At 47.7% G+C, this 17,378-nt stretch overlaps 1 protein-coding gene across 1 annotated transcript in view; it reads left to right on the top strand.

The window, feature by feature from the left end:
- Positions 1–16,392, top strand: part of LOC142558399 (uncharacterized) — a 57,957-nt gene extending 41,565 nt beyond the window's left edge. Inside the window, exons 7-8 of the mRNA XM_075670538.1 lie at positions 13,646–13,783; positions 15,902–16,392. Of these exons, the coding sequence (XP_075526653.1) occupies positions 13,646–13,765 (120 nt within the window). The 3' untranslated portion in view covers positions 13,766–13,783; positions 15,902–16,392. The remainder of the gene's footprint in view (positions 1–13,645; positions 13,784–15,901) is intronic.
- Positions 16,393–17,378: the final 986 nt, after the last annotated feature.

Below are 17,378 nucleotides of genomic sequence, written 5' to 3'. Positions count from 1 at the left end.
TGTAGAAGCGAAATAGCACGTTTTCACCCTTGATCGACTTGAAAGCCGCCGTGAAGCACACGATGAAGCACGCGTGAAGCCCTTTAACTGCGAGATGGAGGCATCTTCACGGCCACTTTAAGGGGGGAAGTGGGTCTTAAAAAGTTTTTCTTATTTTTGGGTGAATCTTTCATAAACTCCACTGTCTGGGGTAATTTTTCGTGCTGATTTCAGATCTGTAATTAGATTTTTGATAGCTGTAGCAGTTCAAAAAATATTGAGGTCTGAAGTCAAATTAATTTCAAACTCGTTACGGGGTTTTTTGATGATTCCGTCTTGCTAAATCAAAAACTAAATGCATGACACCATTGCTAAAGACCTACTGTAGGGGGTGATGCTATTTTTATTCATTTGGAAGCATTTTGCGGACAAGAAAACAATCTTCCATTTATTATGAACATTCTTTTCTAATTAGCAGCGAGTACTATACCTGAATGTAATTTTCATGACGGTGCAAGAGTAATAAAAATAGCATCACCCCCCAGATCATTTCAATACGAATAAAATGACACCACCCTTGTCATTTTTGGCCAAAGACAACCCAGAAAAAACACCCGTAAGGCGGAGTACAGTTTGCAAAAACATCGAACTGAAATAAACGCATTTGAAGTTTCAAACAAATGTAGCTTTTGCTGAAGTGAATCTACAGCAATACAAATGGCACCCTTTTGAAGCTCTATGCTTTGTAAGAATGGCCATACTAAATGTGTGACTGCACACTCTCAAAATAATAGTACACTGGCCACTGAACTAGCACAAGAAACTTTATTAGGCACCATGCTCTAAAGAGCATGGTGCCTGGGTTTCAAACCGAAGTGTAGAACTCTGTGTGGGCATGAATATAGTTCCAGTGTTGTACATGCAGGCTGTCTGATTGATAGCAGTCTCCATTACAATCAGTGAGGCATTTTTTCATTTGGTATAATTGACCATGTTACTGAATGAAGGCTCTGAGTGTAAGTAGCCTTCCAAGTCATCTTCACCTGACAGTGGCTGTGGAACTTAGGATCAGAGAGCCAGTGATAGATATGCAGCTGCTAGGTGCTTTCCAGAATTTTACTTTTGTATGATGCCTCGATGACTTCTGCAGCCAGGTGTGTGCCAGCCCAAGGGGCCTAGTGAACAGAGCTCATGATGAGGTTCTCTTTATGAAGGAGTGGTATGATAGATATTGTTACGAGCTATCGTGACAATCTGATAATAGAGTGAACGCGCAATGTGCTTGGTTGCGAGTCCGAAGTGCCGATGTGCGAAATGCACAGCCGCAGATACAAGGAGCCGACGCGCGATGTGCTTAGTCGCGCAGTTCAAGGTGCCGACGCGCTAAATGCCTAGTCGCGGGCTCGAGGAGTCGACCCTCGACGCGCTTATTCGGGCAGTCCGAGGTGCCGACGCACGCAATGCCTAGTCGAGGGCTCGAGGAGTCGACACTCGATGCGCTTATTCGCGTAGTCGGAGGCGCCGGTGCACAAAATGATTAGGTGACGCTCCGAGAAGTCGACACTCGATGCGCTTATTCGCGTAGTCGGAGGCGCCGGTGCACAAAATGATTAGGTGACGCTCCGAGAAGTCCGCGCGCGATGTGCATGATCGCCGAGTCGGAGACTCCCTATGCGCGAAATGTTTAGCCGCGTTTCCGAGGATTGCGTGCGCGATACGTATTTGTCACGAATTCGAAACACCGAGTGCTGAAAGGCTTAGCCGCATGTCCGCGGATTCCGCGCGTGAATGTTGGTTGCGAAGTCCGCGTCGCCGATGCTCGGAATGCTTAGCCGCGAGTCTGAAACGTCCACAAGTGCAGGGATCGGCCACGCTACTGCGATGCCCGTTTTGACACGTCGAAATTACGGCGAGTGGAGACATCAAACTCGCGAGGTGCAAAGAGCCGAGCAGACGACGCGAGCGCCGGACCAATGGCGAACCGCGCTAGACCAATGGCGAACCGCGCTGGAGTCACGTGGCAGGCGCGGCCAATCGCAGACTCCGGCATGACCTTCAATCATTTGCTTTTTGTGCGCTTGTTTCTGTATGGAGGAGATCGCTGAAGCGGCAAATTTGAAGACGGAGAAATGCGCTTTCCAACGAGACCAAGATGGCGGCGCTCGGTCGCGCCGTTCCGGAGATATCGTGGCGTGAAAAACGCTGTTCTTGATTTCCGCGAGATTTTTCGTCACCTTGGCTGACAAAACGAATTTTTTAGAGCACTTCTAAGTGGTTTACAGTGATGATACTTGGGTATCAGATAGAAAAGGGGTCATAGAAACTGAAAATGTGATTTTCAAAAAATCGGTTTTTTTGCCATTTTTCGCGATTTAAAACCCGCGTCCCCCCTTAAATACCACTTTCGCCTCATGTAAACTGCACTCTGAACAGTTGCTTGCAGTACTAATGCCAGCAGAACTGAGTGCTAATGTGAAAGCAAGTGTGTGGAGAGTGCACATTAATCAAGGTAAAACAGCATGAAGAAAAGTGGTTTCCTGTATCTACACACAGCAGACACAAGCGTCCATAATGGTTCATAGAACATTGTACCAACGCGTTCGTTGAATATGCTGTATAATTTTACGAAAAAAACTGTCGAACACACGTTGTCTAACGTCTACTGCATATATATATATATATATATATATATATATATATATATATTCCATACTACGAGATCCATGCAGCTAGAGAAATATCACTATCTTTAATTCGTCTGATTTTCTTTTTGTCATTGTCTTCGCACTCATCACAGCCGTTGCGGCCGGTGCTGAGAAGGTACCCTGGCACGAGTGTCCTACCTCCAAATTTCTCATTTGATATTAAAAAAGCTTTAGCTGGGCTCCAACTCCAACGCCGCCTATACCAATACATGTAAACGCAGAGGTGCTTTTCAGAGATTTCCCCTGGCACTGTTTTAAGGGAACTTACGGATTGTATAACTTTTCAGTTTTCTCATATTTATTGAAGCGTGCATTATCGCCAATATGATCGTCGTGTGCTTCACTAAATGGTTCAATATTTGCATTAATATGAGGCTACAAAGAGAGAGAGAGATATATATGGGTGCAGGAATGGCGGCCTTTGAGAGAAAACGGTAAATTCGTGTCACTGCTGGAAGCGTAATTGAGATTTATAGATTTAAGTCTTTAGAAAAAATGCCAAAACTTGGCAAGCTTGTAGAAATATTAGAAGCACGAAGATTTACAAATCTGCCGCTTAGGAACTAGAACAAATATCCCAGTTCTATGCCAAAGTGCTTTTCACTTATTTGTGGTGTATTGGAGAGCCGTGTACCTTACACCCAATCGATCTTCTTTAGATTTACAATTAGATTCAGTTTAGAGAATTGCGATATCCTTTCTCATTGCAGAGTTAAGAGTTGTAAACTTGATTGTTAAGTTTGCTTGAATTGACCCTTTATTGCACCTTGCTGCATTTGCGCAACATTGCGATGAACGGCGTTAAAAACAGAAGCAAAGGCCGTTTGGAGCTGCCTGTACACGTTGTTGCATTTCCGCAACATTCGCCTAAAAAACGCGCCGCCTTGTGCTGCCATCTGTGGTCATCCTTCGCATCTTCTACCAAAACAAACGTGGCGGAGGCTGGGCGCACCTGCGAGCAGTAAGTGATGCAGGTAAGTTTTGACAATTGTATATGTATTTTCCCATACGACAAAGCGCAAAAAAAAAATTAAAAAATTCTTACGCTCAGCTCCACATCCTCCTGATTCTGTGGATTAAAAAAAAAAAACATTGTTATCTCGTAATAGTTTGTTCCTGGCGACGGAACGTTGCTATGTTGCGCAAATGCAACAACGTGTACATGGCTTATTTTCTTCGGGAAAGTGAAATGGCTCCCAAACGCTTTATGGATGGCCGAGCAATTCCTCCTGATAGTGAAGGCAGCGACCTTTGCAGGAAACACGACAACGGCGAGTGTAAGTCCGTTTCGATTCAATATGTGTGCAAGATGTTTTCTGCTCGAATTTCCTTTCTCTCTTTTTTTTTTTTTTTTTTTTTTGTCAGAAGGATGTGCGGTGCATCCGCACGTTGTCGTGTCGCGTCGTGAAGGGCACAGCCTCACGTCTGTGGTTCTGTGTTCGAAATTTTGACAATAACGCGAAAACACTGCACTGTTTCCTGGCTGCACAGGAATCTGCATGACGTGCTGCACGAAGTGTGGGAACCACCTGCAGTGCACAAGCAAGTACAAGTGCTTCTTTTTGCTCCACACTGAGTCGTAGGTGCACCAATGATTGTCACGTGCAAATAAGCATCTGAGTACGAATCGCACCAAGTATATCTTTTGCTTTCAACTTCTTCTTTATTTGCATATTGTTGCAAATACGCAACATACCATTTTTCTGCAAGTTCAAACCACAGAAATTCGCTAACGTTAGTTTCCATGGGAGTACAGCTACTGTTATGCTTCCCTACAACTCCATGAGTAATATTTTGAGGGAAAGAAATTGTGCAGTAAAAGGTTAAGGAGTGTCAGACAAGTTTTATTTTGAAGAAATGCGTTTCCAATAGTCAAGAAATTTTGACTTTCTTCTTTTAATTATAACAATTCAGTTCTTTTTCTTTAATTGGCCAGTTGTTAAGATCGACAAAGTAGTGCAATAAACGAGAAAATTTCGACCTGTTCCTTCGTCATGATTTTGTGCGGCTTCGCCAGACTACTGGATGCACGTCGTAATTCTCGTCCGCGATTGGCTTGCGCTAAGGCTAATGCTTAGCTTGCACTAAGGAACCAATCGCGACCGAGAAATTCGATCCGCATCGGGCTTGATCGCGATCGAAAAATGCGCCGTGTGACACCCGCGTAACACAATTAGACGAAGGAAGATTGCACCACCGAGAGACACCAGATTCTTTTTGGTGCGAGAGGACTCGTTCAGGCTGTGAAATTTAACTGCCTCCTACCATGTCTTGCAAATACTCGTATAAAGCCGTCACTACATATATATTGTCACGTAGTAGTGAAGGCGAAGAAAGTAGCAAAATGAAAAAAAGCACGGAATATAATTTAGGAGGGTTAACTGATATTTGGGGAGCACGCGGCTGCACACGGGAATTCAATTTTGATTGAAAAAATAGAAAATAAAACATGACCACTGCTGTGAGCAAAGATAGGGGTAGCGTCTGCAAACAAGATTGAGTGGGCAAGGAAACAATGCAAATTATTCATGTATGTTACTACTAAAACAGGCGTAAAATAGATCATTGGAAAGCTTTATTACCTTATCAACGATTGGAAAAGCCATCGGCAACAAGCCAGCATTTATTGGGTAGGAAACTTTTTAGCAGTCATAGCGCTGGTCCCCAACAAAAGCATAACACTTGAACTTCAAAAAAAATTATTATGGTGAATATAAACTATATATACAGAAACTGCCATATCACCATTATGAATATAGAACTTCATGTCAGTGAAACATGCGACGGTGGTGCCTGTAGAAAATGCTGACAGGAATACAAACTGAGGAGCAGTTAGAAAGTCCAATTTTATGTAGCACTTGCATACGTTAATGTATTGCGCCTAACAATATCTATAATGTCCAATAGTAATGGGAATGTTTTAAATCGTTTCTTTTGATAAGATGCAATACTGGGGAGTTTATAACAATGTCCTAGACCTGGTGCGAAGCGGAAAGATTGCACAAAAGACACCCCACACTTCCCACTTCCAGGCTTGTACAAGAAAATAACCAGATAAGACTTGCTGAAAGCTAATGTTCCAAACTGTGGAATAAACGCTATATTGTGCATAAATATAATCCGATTGACTTTGTTACACAGTGTGAGTCTCTGAGGGCGACCTTGAAGATAGCGCACCCGTTTCACTGCATCGGCGGGAAGCATCGTGAAAGACCGCTGTGTTGCGTTTCGCCTGCGACACGTGGTTTTGCCGGCGCGACTGCGGCGGGGCGGCAGACATTTTGGCCCGATCGTCGTCGCCGCAACACTCATCGCCAGGTGTTTCCAGGCGCGACTGCGGCGATGCGACCGCCTAGGGATCATCCTCGCATTCCAGTCATTGTGCCCGAAACAGGCGATGCCAAAGCAGGGATCTCATTCCAGTCATTGTGCCCGAAACAGGCGATGCCAAAGCAGGGATCTCGTTCCAGTCATTGTGCCCGAAACAGGCGATGCCAAAGCAGGGACCATCCTCTCATTACAGTCATTGTGTCCGACCGGCAGCGCCACGACAGGGTGCTACGAGATCGTGCTCGACATGGTGCTACGGCATCGCTACGACAGTGTGCGTCACCATTAGCCCATTGTACATTCACGTGCTCGTCTTTTGAGGGGTTCCTTCTTGCCCTCAACTGCGAGAGTATAAAAACAGCTGCCCCCGGACGCCAAAAGGAGGGCTCCGATTTCTTCTGTTGAGTGAAGTGCTCTCCCGTCTCTCTACTACGGTCAAACCTGACCGCCAACTCTTTGCGATGTTAAAATAAACAAGTTGTTTTGTTGTTACCAGTCGACTCATGCTTTGCCGGGACCTTCGGATGCTTCGAGTTGTACCCCAGGCCGCCAGGCCAACGCTACCCTTGGGGCTTGCGACCCAGGTACAACCACGGGCGTCAGCGCCGAGTTCCCAACAGATCGTACCAGCGTCGCGATCCAAACATCTGGTTGGCAGCGGTGAGATCGCCTCCGATTCAAACAACTGTCTGCCAGCGGTGAGATCGCGACAACGGAGGCCAGCAGCGAAGAGATGCAGTTGACTGTATGCTGAGCAGCTCAACGACGATCCGGGAGCAGTGCAACGAGCCCTGTGTGACGACTGGTTGCCTGCAGCGGAACGACTGCGCGGAATTCCTGCCTGCGAGGTTTGGTGAGTGCGGGACTTTCTTCTTCTGAGCTTTGCCAGGCTTTTGTTAGTGTTAGAAACAGAGCTGGTAATTGTGGTTGTCGTTGCTGCCGGGTTAGTTGCGGCAAGACAATAGTAAGCAGTAGAGAAAGCAGCATTCAGAGCAGCCATGAATTTGAAGTCGTTGCGCAAACCGAAATTGTTGGAGCTTGCAAGAGAGTTGGGTCTGGATGTCTCAGACAAACTCAGAAAACCTGAACTGCTAAAGGCTATTCTTGAGTTAGAGGCTGAGGATGACGAGCTGTCGGAATGCCTTGAGACTATGGAGGAGAGGTCAAAAAGACAGGAGCGCGAAATTAAAGAACAGAAAGAGAAAGATGAGCGTGAACGAAAAGAACAGAAAGAAAAAGAAGAGCGTGAACGTAAAGAACAGAAAGAGCGAGAGCAACAAGAGCGCGACCGTCAACACGCTTTGGAAATGAAGCGTCTCGAGATAGAGATCGAACGCGCTCGTAATGGAAGTCAGGCACACGGTGCAGGAGAACGCGTATTGTTCAAAATGACTGACCTGATGCGGCCGTTTAAGCTTGGAGAGGACATTGGTTTGTTCCTGGTTAACTTTGAGCGAACGTGCGAGAAGCAGGGGTTCTCTCGGGAAACGTGGCCACAGCGCTTGCTCACTTTGTTACCCGGCGAGGCGGCCGACGTAGTCGCTCGCTTGGATAGAGAGGAGGCAGAGGATTTCGACATAGTGAAATCGAGTCTTCTAAAAAAGTACCGGCTGTCTGCGGAGGCGTTCCGTCGGAAGTTTCGGGAAAATGAGAAAGGCAAAAGTGAGTCATATACAGAGTTTGCGTATAGGCTTATGTCGAACATGCAGGAGTGGCTCAAAGAAGAGAAAGCGTTTGGTGACCACGATAAAGTTCTGCAGTGTTTCGGGCTAGAACAGTTTTATAATCGGTTACCGGAGAACGTGCGATACTGGGTCTTGGATAGGCCAGACGTTTGTACGGTGGCTAAAGCCGCTGAGCTAGCCGAGGAGTTTGTGACGCGTCGGGCTCGCGGAGCTAAGGACGGTCAAAAGGGTGAATTTGGCTCGAAGTTCGAGAGGCCGAAGTTCACACCCATGAGAGCAAAGGGGAACACGCGTAGTGCGGATGCGAGTGGAAGCAGTGCGACCGAACCTAAGGAGACGGCGGCAGCCGAGGCCGAACGCAGAAAGCGGTTCGAGATGAGGCGAGCGGGCGTTTGTTATACGTGCCAGAAGCCGGGTCACTTTTCGGCGCAGTGTCCGGAAACAACACCAAAAGTTGTGTTTTTTTCAATAGGCAGCACTGACGAGAACATGAAGCTTCTCGAGCCTTACATGCGAGACCTCCTCGTGAACGGGAAAGAGTGCCGAGTGCTTCGCGATTCCGCAGCTACGATGGATGTAGTTCACCCGTCTTACGTAGAACCCCATATGTTCACGGGCGAGTGCGCATGGATCAAGCAAGCCGTGGAAGCTCATAGCGTGTGTCTGCCAGTAGCAAAGGTGCTTATTGAAGGACCTTTCGGAGCGCTTGAGACGGAGGCGGCAGTGTCATCTATGCTGCCACCCCAGTACCCGTACCTATTTTCAAACAGGTCCGATCACCTCCTGCGCGAGAAGGGGCTTTTGTTTGGTGAAGCTAGTGTTCAGGCCTTAACCAGATCGAAGGTTCGGGAGCTCGCTGCAAAGGCGGTAGTTGCGGGGCCGACGTTATCAAACAACGAAAAAGGGTCAGAGGCGCAGCAAGCTGATATTCCGAGCACGCCCGAACTGAATAAACTTGAGTCTGTAACGTTAAAGGCGCCAGATACTGGAGAGGAAACGCCCGACACGGGAAAGTTAGAAGAGCTATCTACTGATTTGCTCATCGCGCCTACGTCAGACGGACTTGATAGGTTGCTAAAAGTCAGCCGGTCGGCTTTGATAGCCGAGCAAAAAAAGGATGGCAGCCTGGAAAACGTGCGCTGCAATGTCAAAGAAGGTATCGCCAGGAAAACTGCGCGTTTTGTGGAAAGAGGTGGAGTCCTGTACCGGAAGTATCTAGACCGCCGAGGAGTGGAGTTCGATCAGCTGGTCGTGCCTCAATGCTATCGTCAGGATCTGTTGCGCTTGTCACACGGGGGTTCGTGGTCCGGACACCTAGGAGTTAAGAAAACTAAGGACCGTCTCTTGCAAGAGTACTATTGGCCAGGGTGTTTTCGGGACGCAGACCATTTCGTGAGGACATGTGACACTTGTCAGCGGGTGGGCAAACCAGGGGACAAATCGAGGGCGCCGTTGAAATTGGTACCTATCATTACGGAGCCTTTTAGACGGCTCGTTATTGATACTGTGGGACCTCTGCCGGTAACAGCCACGGGGTACAGACACATTTTGACTGTGATCTGCCCAGCGACAAAGTTCCCTGAAGCAGTGCCGCTTAAAGAACTCAGCTCAGTTGAGATAGTTAATGCACTACTGTCCATATTTGCGCGAGTTGGTTTTCCTGCAGAAATTCAATCAGATCAGGGCACAGTGTTTACTAGCGCTTTGACGACAACTTTTCTCGAAAGGTGTGGGGTAAAGCTGCTACACAGCTCCGTGTACCACCCACAGTCGAATTCCGTTGAGAAGCTCCACTCCGTCATGAAGCGCGTGTTGAGAGCGTTGTGTTTTGAACATCGAACTGACTGGGAGCTGTGTCTGCCTGGGGTGATGTTTGCTTTAAGGACCGCGCCGCATGCGGCTACGGGGTTTTCGCCAGCTGAACTGGTGTACGGTCGCTCGCTTCGATCTCCGCTTCGCATGCTTCGAGAATCATGGGAAGGTAGGGGCGACGACCCAGTCGTGGTGGAGTACGTACTTAAGCTCCTCGAACGCTTAAGAAGGGCACAGGAGTTGTCAGGTGAAGCAATGACAAAGGCCCAGCAGAGGGCCAAGGTTTATTATGATCGGACAGCCAGGGCCCGTCGTTTTGAGGTTGGCGATGAGGTCATGATATTGCGCACATCGCTAAACAACAAACTAGACGTGCAGTGGGAGGGCCCAGCACGAATTGTTCAGAAACTGTCGGACGTTAACTACGTGGTAAGTCTGCCAGGAAAGCGGAAAGCACAGCAAGTTTACCACTGTAATCTGCTCAAACCTTATAGACAACGGGAAGCAGTGGTGTGCATGATGATAAACGTTCCTGAAGAGCTTCCGGTCGAGCTTCCGGGACTAGGCTCAGTGACGAACAGGAAAGACACCGGTCAAGTCATTAGTGACCTTATCAGTAAAGCACCGCTGTCGCCCGAGCAGAAAACCGAACTACACCAGCTATTACAAGAGTTTCAAGGTCTGTTCTCTGAGAGGCCTGGTAGGACTTCTGTACTTACTCATGATATAGAACTTACCTCCACAGAGCCAGTACGATCCAAGGCGTATCGGGTGTCACCCCGCCAGAGCGATATTATGGAGGCTGAGGTAAAGAAAATGCTACAGCTCGGTGTTATTGAGGCAGGTGAGAGTGATTATACCTCCCCTTTGATTTTAGTTGAGGTACCGGGCAAGGAACCTCGTCCTTGCGTCGACTACCGCAGGCTTAATTCCATCACTAAGGATCAAATTTATCCGATCCCTAACATCGAGGAGCGCCTTGACAAAGTTAGTAGCGCTCAGTTTATTTCCACCCTAGATCTTGTCAGGGGTTATTGGCAGGTTCCACTTACAGAAGAGGCTAGTAGGTATGCGGCGTTCATTTCACCAATGGGAACATTCCGTCCTAAAGTGTTGAGTTTTGGTTTGAAGAACGCGCCATACTGTTTTTCAAGTCTCATGGATAAAGTGTTGCGGGGACAGCAAGAATTCGCTTTACCGTATCTAGACGACGTCGCGATATTCTCCGCATCCTGGTCTGAGCATATGGCACACTTGCGGGCAGTGCTAACCCGCCTGCGCGAAGCGGGCTTGACAGTCAAGGCTCCTAAGTGCCAGTTAGCACAGGCCGAGGTTGTCTACCTCGGTCACGTGATTGGTCAGGGTCGTCGCCGCCCCTCTGAAATAAAAGTGGCCGCTGTGCGAGACTTTCCGCAACCGCGCACCAAGACCGATATTCGGTCGTTCTTGGGTGTCGCCGGCTACTATCAGAGGTACATCCCTAGGTACTCTGATATCGCGGCTCCCCTGACGGATGCTCTAAGAAAGACAGAGCCTCAAACAGTCGTCTGGGACGAGACCAAGGAAAGAGCTTTTAGCGCCCTAAAGAGTGCCCTAACAAGCCAGCCTGTGCTACGATCGCCAGACTATACAAAAGGGTTCATTGTTCAGTGCGATGCTAGTGAGCGAGGCATGGGCGTTGTACTGTGCCAACGGGAAAATGGAGAAGTAGAACACCCCGTCCTGTATGCTAGTCGTAAGCTGACCAGTCGTGAGCAGGCGTATAGCGCCACCGAGAAAGAGTGTGCATGTCTCGTGTGGGCCGTTCAGAAATTGTCATGCTATCTAGCCGGCTCGAGGTTTATCATTGAGACGGATCACTGCCCTCTCCAATGGCTGCAGACCATCTCTCCCAAAAATGGCCGCCTCCTGCGCTGGAGCCTCGCTTTACAACAATATTCCTTTGAGGTGCGTTACAAAAAGGGGAGTCTCAACGGTAACGCCGATGGCTTAAGTCGAAGCCCCTAACGTAGGAATCAGCCTCAAAATTGTTTGTTACTGATGTTTTCTTCCTGAGGCAGGATTTTTTTTAACATATTGCTTTTGTTTAGTGTTTCAAAGTGATGATATGCTTTCTAGTGCAATTTTTCAATTTGTGGACGCGTTCTGAGTGATGCTAGACTACTGTAAGGAACTAGGCAGTGGTATAAAAAGGGGAAAGAGCCTGGCAGGGCTTAGTGAGGGTTGTGCCGTGCTTGCTGACTGAGCGGTTGAGTTTCAGCGTAGTTCTAACGCTTGCCGGGAACGAGAACAAAAATGTGAACTCTCCCGAAGTCACTTTGCAGTGTCCCGTGCGAACCTGAACAAGAGAACGAGGCGTTCTCTGTGCGCTGCGCTCAAGAAACGTCGAGGGACGCCCGACTTCGGTTATGAGCATCATCGAGCGACATCCCTCCGGACAGCGGATGCAGTCCCCTGTCCATCGGGATCTCCTTCCCCCGGCGGGGCGGTCTGTTGCGTTTCGCCTGCGACACGTGGTTTTGCCGGCGCGACTGCGGCGGGGCGGCAGACATTTTGGCCCGATCGTCGTCGCCGCAACACTCATCGCCAGGTGTTTCCAGGCGCGACTGCGGCGATGCGACCGCCTAGGGATCATCCTCGCATTCCAGTCATTGTGCCCGAAACAGGCGATGCCAAAGCAGGGATCTCATTCCAGTCATTGTGCCCGAAACAGGCGATGCCAAAGCAGGGATCTCGTTCCAGTCATTGTGCCCGAAACAGGCGATGCCAAAGCAGGGACCATCCTCTCATTACAGTCATTGTGTCCGACCGGCAGCGCCACGACAGGGTGCTACGAGATCGTGCTCGACATGGTGCTACGGCATCGCTACGACAGTGTGCGTCACCATTAGCCCATTGTACATTCACGTGCTCGTCTTTTGAGGGGTTCCTTCTTGCCCTCAACTGCGAGAGTATAAAAACAGCTGCCCCCGGACGCCAAAAGGAGGGCTCCGATTTCTTCTGTTGAGTGAAGTGCTCTCCCGTCTCTCTACTACGGTCAAACCTGACCGCCAACTCTTTGCGATGTTAAAATAAACAAGTTGTTTTGTTGTTACCAGTCGACTCATGCTTTGCCGGGACCTTCGGATGCTTCGAGTTGTACCCCAGGCCGCCAGGCCAACGCTACCCTTGGGGCTTGCGACCCAGGTACAACCACGGGCGTCAGCGCCGAGTTCCCAACAGATCGTACCAGCGGTCCGATCCCAAACAGCTGGCAGCAAATATGCGGTATCTTTCTGGCATTCATGTATGTGCGGTAAATGCAATACACAGTTCAACTACGGGCGGCTGGGGCGCCAACGCGCACCCACCAGCGCCGCTGTATCTTGAAAGCCATCTGCAACGGGGACAGAGTCCCGCCATGCGCTTTGTTTTCGCGGCTTAGTTTGCGTTGGGGGGGGGGGGGCTGCGGGAAACAGCACGAAGGTCCATTCGCTCGGTGCTGCTGCCGCGCCTCCTCGCTCCAGCGTTTTTGACGGCGAGTTTCTGCAGTCATCGAGTGAGACGTGTTCATGTTTGCTTGTGTGCACGTGATGCCATATGCTTGTTAGTTTAGTTGGTGCGCCTCTGTTTACAAGTTTATACGGCCGATAAAACTACCATTCTTGCTTCGTATAGCTGTCCGCTAACTTGCCGTCTCAATCAACGTTTCGCCTTTCGGGCGAAAGTGCGACGGTTTATTTTTTCTTAATTCTCGCATTCACATAGCGCCTAGGGTAAGGCACACGTACACCACCAAATTGCAGACAGAGTCTTGACAACTCAGAGGGAGCTTTCTAGCGGTACTTTGTTGTTCGTGTATTCGGAATCTCGAACGAAATTTCTTGAGACCATACTGAGCAATTATTATAAGCTATCTGCACAATGGACGCTGGTGGAGTTAAATCACCCAGTACCTGCCAACCCGGACAGACTCACAGAAGCTAACCGTCAGATTGTAGGTGGATCATTTTTTTAGCTATTAGGATGACGCCTCTCAACGCTTTTACCACGAGAACGGCACACAAGACACTACATGAGCACTAGCGTCTGTAGTCAGCCCGGATACAAATTGTCTGAAGAAAGTGTGTTCGGCTTCATTTTGGTTCATCTCAGTTGTCCCGCAAGGACCCCGGCACCGGCCCGGCCACTGCTGCTGCTTCCGGTGGTCCGCCTGTCGAGGCAGTCGCGCACCATGCGCCCACCGTGAATTGCGGAGAGGTGGCCAACAAGTGACGTCAACGCCGGCCTCAAGTATGCGTGCATTCTCTGCATAGTGTTTAGGGCGTTCCAACGAAAAATATGATTTGGGATATAAGGAAGTGCTTATTCGATTTTTCTTCTGCTGCGTCGAAATAGTGAGCGCTCTTTCGCAAGCAGCCCGCTCACCGGCACCTTGATGTTGGGAGGGTAGTTTCACATGCCTAGTAAATGTGGCTGCTGCTGCTGCAAGCCGCAACTCATTGTGACCCGTGCGAGGCGCACAGTCGCATATCTGAAGCAACACCTCGTCGTAAAAGCGGCATGCCTTTGCCCTCCGTGCTACCCGATTGGCGGCCGCCAATGCTGCCGTGTATGTCTAATCCATTTTGGATTTGGATTTATTGCTCCTGTTTACAACAGAAAGGAAACAGAAGCTAAAGGCCCCGCGGCCTGACAAAGGCTTCTGCTCCTATACAACAATTAGGCACACAGGCCGTACGCAGCATATAAATCATATAGATATACGGAAATCAACTGGAGTGTCGGAATACAAAATAGTATTTCCGTAAAAAAAAAGATAAAAAAGAACGTGACTTCAAGAAATACACTTAAGGTACATTTTCAGGTATTTTGTTTCAAACTATAGCTATAACCCGAAAACAAATGAAACAAAAGACTGATAATTTATACTATGGTTCTAATCAGACAAACTCAACATTGTTCGCAATGAGAAAGGTTTTGTATGATTTATTCGAACCTACAATAATTTCATTATGGAAATCATGTAGACAATTTAGCAGTGTAGGCGCGCCTGGCAACTGTCTAGTTGTTTTCCGTAACTGTTCTTTTTATTTTAGGTGTTGTTATATTATGTTGCCGTAAGCTGCAATGCAGATTGGTGGGTACATTCAGGATATACTGTGATTTGTTTTGTTTATTGCACTGGAAGGCATCAACTTGCAGTAATAGACCTGGTTTGCGTTTAACATAGAATTTTTTGTAAAAGATGGCTTGGGGTCTAAAGTTTTGTACAAGGCCACCATATCCCTCGAATGCACGTAATGCTCCTTTTAGCAGTACTATCAATTTATAATTTTTTTGCGAAGTAGTGCACCAAATTAATATGCAATAGGTTAATCGAGAATACAAAAGTGCGTAGTACAAGGAATGTTGCAACCGCGGAAGAACGAGGGTGCTCGGTCTATATAAGCAACCGACAGTTCTACTTAGTTCCATAGCAATTTGCTGGACGTGCATATTTCAGGCGAAATCTTCCTGGAACCAGACTCCGAGAAAGTTGTCATTGTACATCTTCTATCGTCCTATCTTCAAAAAGAATAGCTATGTTGCAGTTACGTGGTTTATTAGTAGGAGCAAAGATCATATAATTTGTATATAACTTGTTCTGTTGTAACCAATAAGAGAGTTGCATCACGTAATTGTTACCTGAAACTGAAAGTTAACAAATAATTAACTTTCAGTTTTAGCTCTGTAACAGTAGCAGCTTTAAAGAATATGTTAGTATCGTTTGAAAACGTCACTAATTGAGGAGACTCGGGGATGTCACACAGGTCATTAATATAAGTTATAAAGAAAAGAGGTCCAAGTATCGATCCTTGTGAAACACCCATTATTATTTCCGCATACGATGAAACATCATCATGTATGCTCACCTATTGATAAGGATTTGTTAAGTAATGTCGTAAATGTTCCAGTACGATACCTCATACACCACACCGTTCCAATTTGCTGATTAGTAAATTGTGGCGTACTGAATCAAAGGCTTTCCTGGGGTCTACAAATAAACCTAACGTGTGCATTCTATTTTCAATATTTGTTATTAATTTATGTTTCATATTAATAATAGCTACTTCGCAAGATTTAGTTTTTCGAAACCATATTGCATGGCGCTGATTACATCATATTTATTGAAAAAGTTTTGTTATCTAATATTCAGGGCACTCTAGAACACCTTTGATATAACGAGTAGAACAGATATCGGCCGGTAATTTGTCATTAAGTGTTTTGACTTTTCCCAGTCTTCCAATGTGGAGAATTGTCGACCACAACTTCGCTTCTCTTCGAAAAATGATGCAAAGTTATTTTGACCTGTTTTGCATGATTTTCGCACTGTTATTTTCGCACATTGTTAAGAATGGCCACCTGCAGTGCAGGATTGCCACCCACTTACGACATGAAGGCAACCTCCCGGCGCTGTTAAGAATGGCCAGCTGCACTGCAAGATTGCCAACCGCTAACGACTATGAGGGCAAGATACCGGGAGCTTCGCCGCCAACTTCTAGCCACAGCGTGACTAAATCGACTTTGTGCCGGAATGAGTTCGGCGGGCCAACTATTGTTCCCAAACTCCCCAACGCGCTACCCGGAACGGCTCCGAGTGCTACGGGGCCCCTCTGACGTCGGCTCCGGACATTGGAACGTGTGTGCCTTTGTGTGCGTAGGCCGTCCTGCGGGAGGCGGCTAGGTAGCGTTGACGAAACGAACGTTCGCCGCCTTGTATCGCCGGAGGACCGAGTGTTTAAAAACTGCTGTTGTGCGGATGCTCGACACACTTTTTCTTAAGCAGTCATGTTGGACTGACACTCTCTCTGAAGCAGTCATGTTATATTGATATAAATACTGTAAATAAACCCATATTCCTCGTTCTCGATGAGAAGCAGTTCTTCCCTTCATCAACGTCCTCAGCGTGGATAAGTTGTACGACGGCATGGGCCAGCTACCTTCTAATTCATGCCGGACTCCAATCTTGACAACGGATCACGAGCGACGGGATTGAGCCCCCAATCCTGACAACATGCGGTTATTTCTTGCCCGTTGACACCGCAGTTCGCGATTCTGAATATCGCTGAAAGGTTGCGAAAACGGCATGTGGAGGGAACGCGTCACCGCTGTGAAAATCCGCGCGGTGGCGCCAGCCTATCTGGAAAGGGCGAATAGATGAACCGCCGCTAGGTCGATTAAATTATGGGGTTTTACGTGCCAAAACCACTTTCTGATTATGAGGCACGCCGTAGTGGGGGACTCCGGAAATTTCGACTACCTGGGGCTCTTTAACGTGCACCTAAATCTAAGTACACGGGTGTTTTCGCATTTCGCCCCCATCGAAATGCGGCCGCCGAGGCCGGGATTCGATCCCGCGACCTCGTGCTCAGCAGCCTAACACCATAGCCGCTGAGCAACCACGGCGGGTCGCCGCTAGGTCGATATACGATGTCGTAGCACAGTTACGTATTCCACTTGATTCGTACCGAAAACATGCTGCGAATGAGATCACTTGCCTGCTGAATTAGTAAACAACACTGACGTCGACCACTGCCACGAAACTCTAGCTAGCATTCAGTCATAGGACAGTTACCTCGGCTGTCAAGCAAGTTACTTTATGCTTGCTTGTCCCTTTCGAGCTGACTAATTTATTTCGAGCGGCGTTTTCGGGACATTTTGTTCCTTTTTTGCTGTGGCGTGGCATCTTGTGTTGCAACTGCATTATAATTTCCCTCTACAAGGTGGTTTTTTATATTATACAGATTAATTTTTTTACAAAAATAAAGAATAATGAGCGCAGCAAACGTCGCTTTTTTTCGCAGATGAGTTCCTAGGCGAGGGGAACATATTTTGCCGCTAATAA

This window comes from Dermacentor variabilis, chromosome 9 (genome assembly GCF_050947875.1).
Source record: "Dermacentor variabilis isolate Ectoservices chromosome 9, ASM5094787v1, whole genome shotgun sequence".
Taxonomy (NCBI): domain Eukaryota; kingdom Metazoa; phylum Arthropoda; class Arachnida; order Ixodida; family Ixodidae; genus Dermacentor; species Dermacentor variabilis.
The sequence above is the reverse complement of the archived record's forward strand: the minus strand, read 5'-3'. Positions and strand labels throughout refer to the sequence as shown.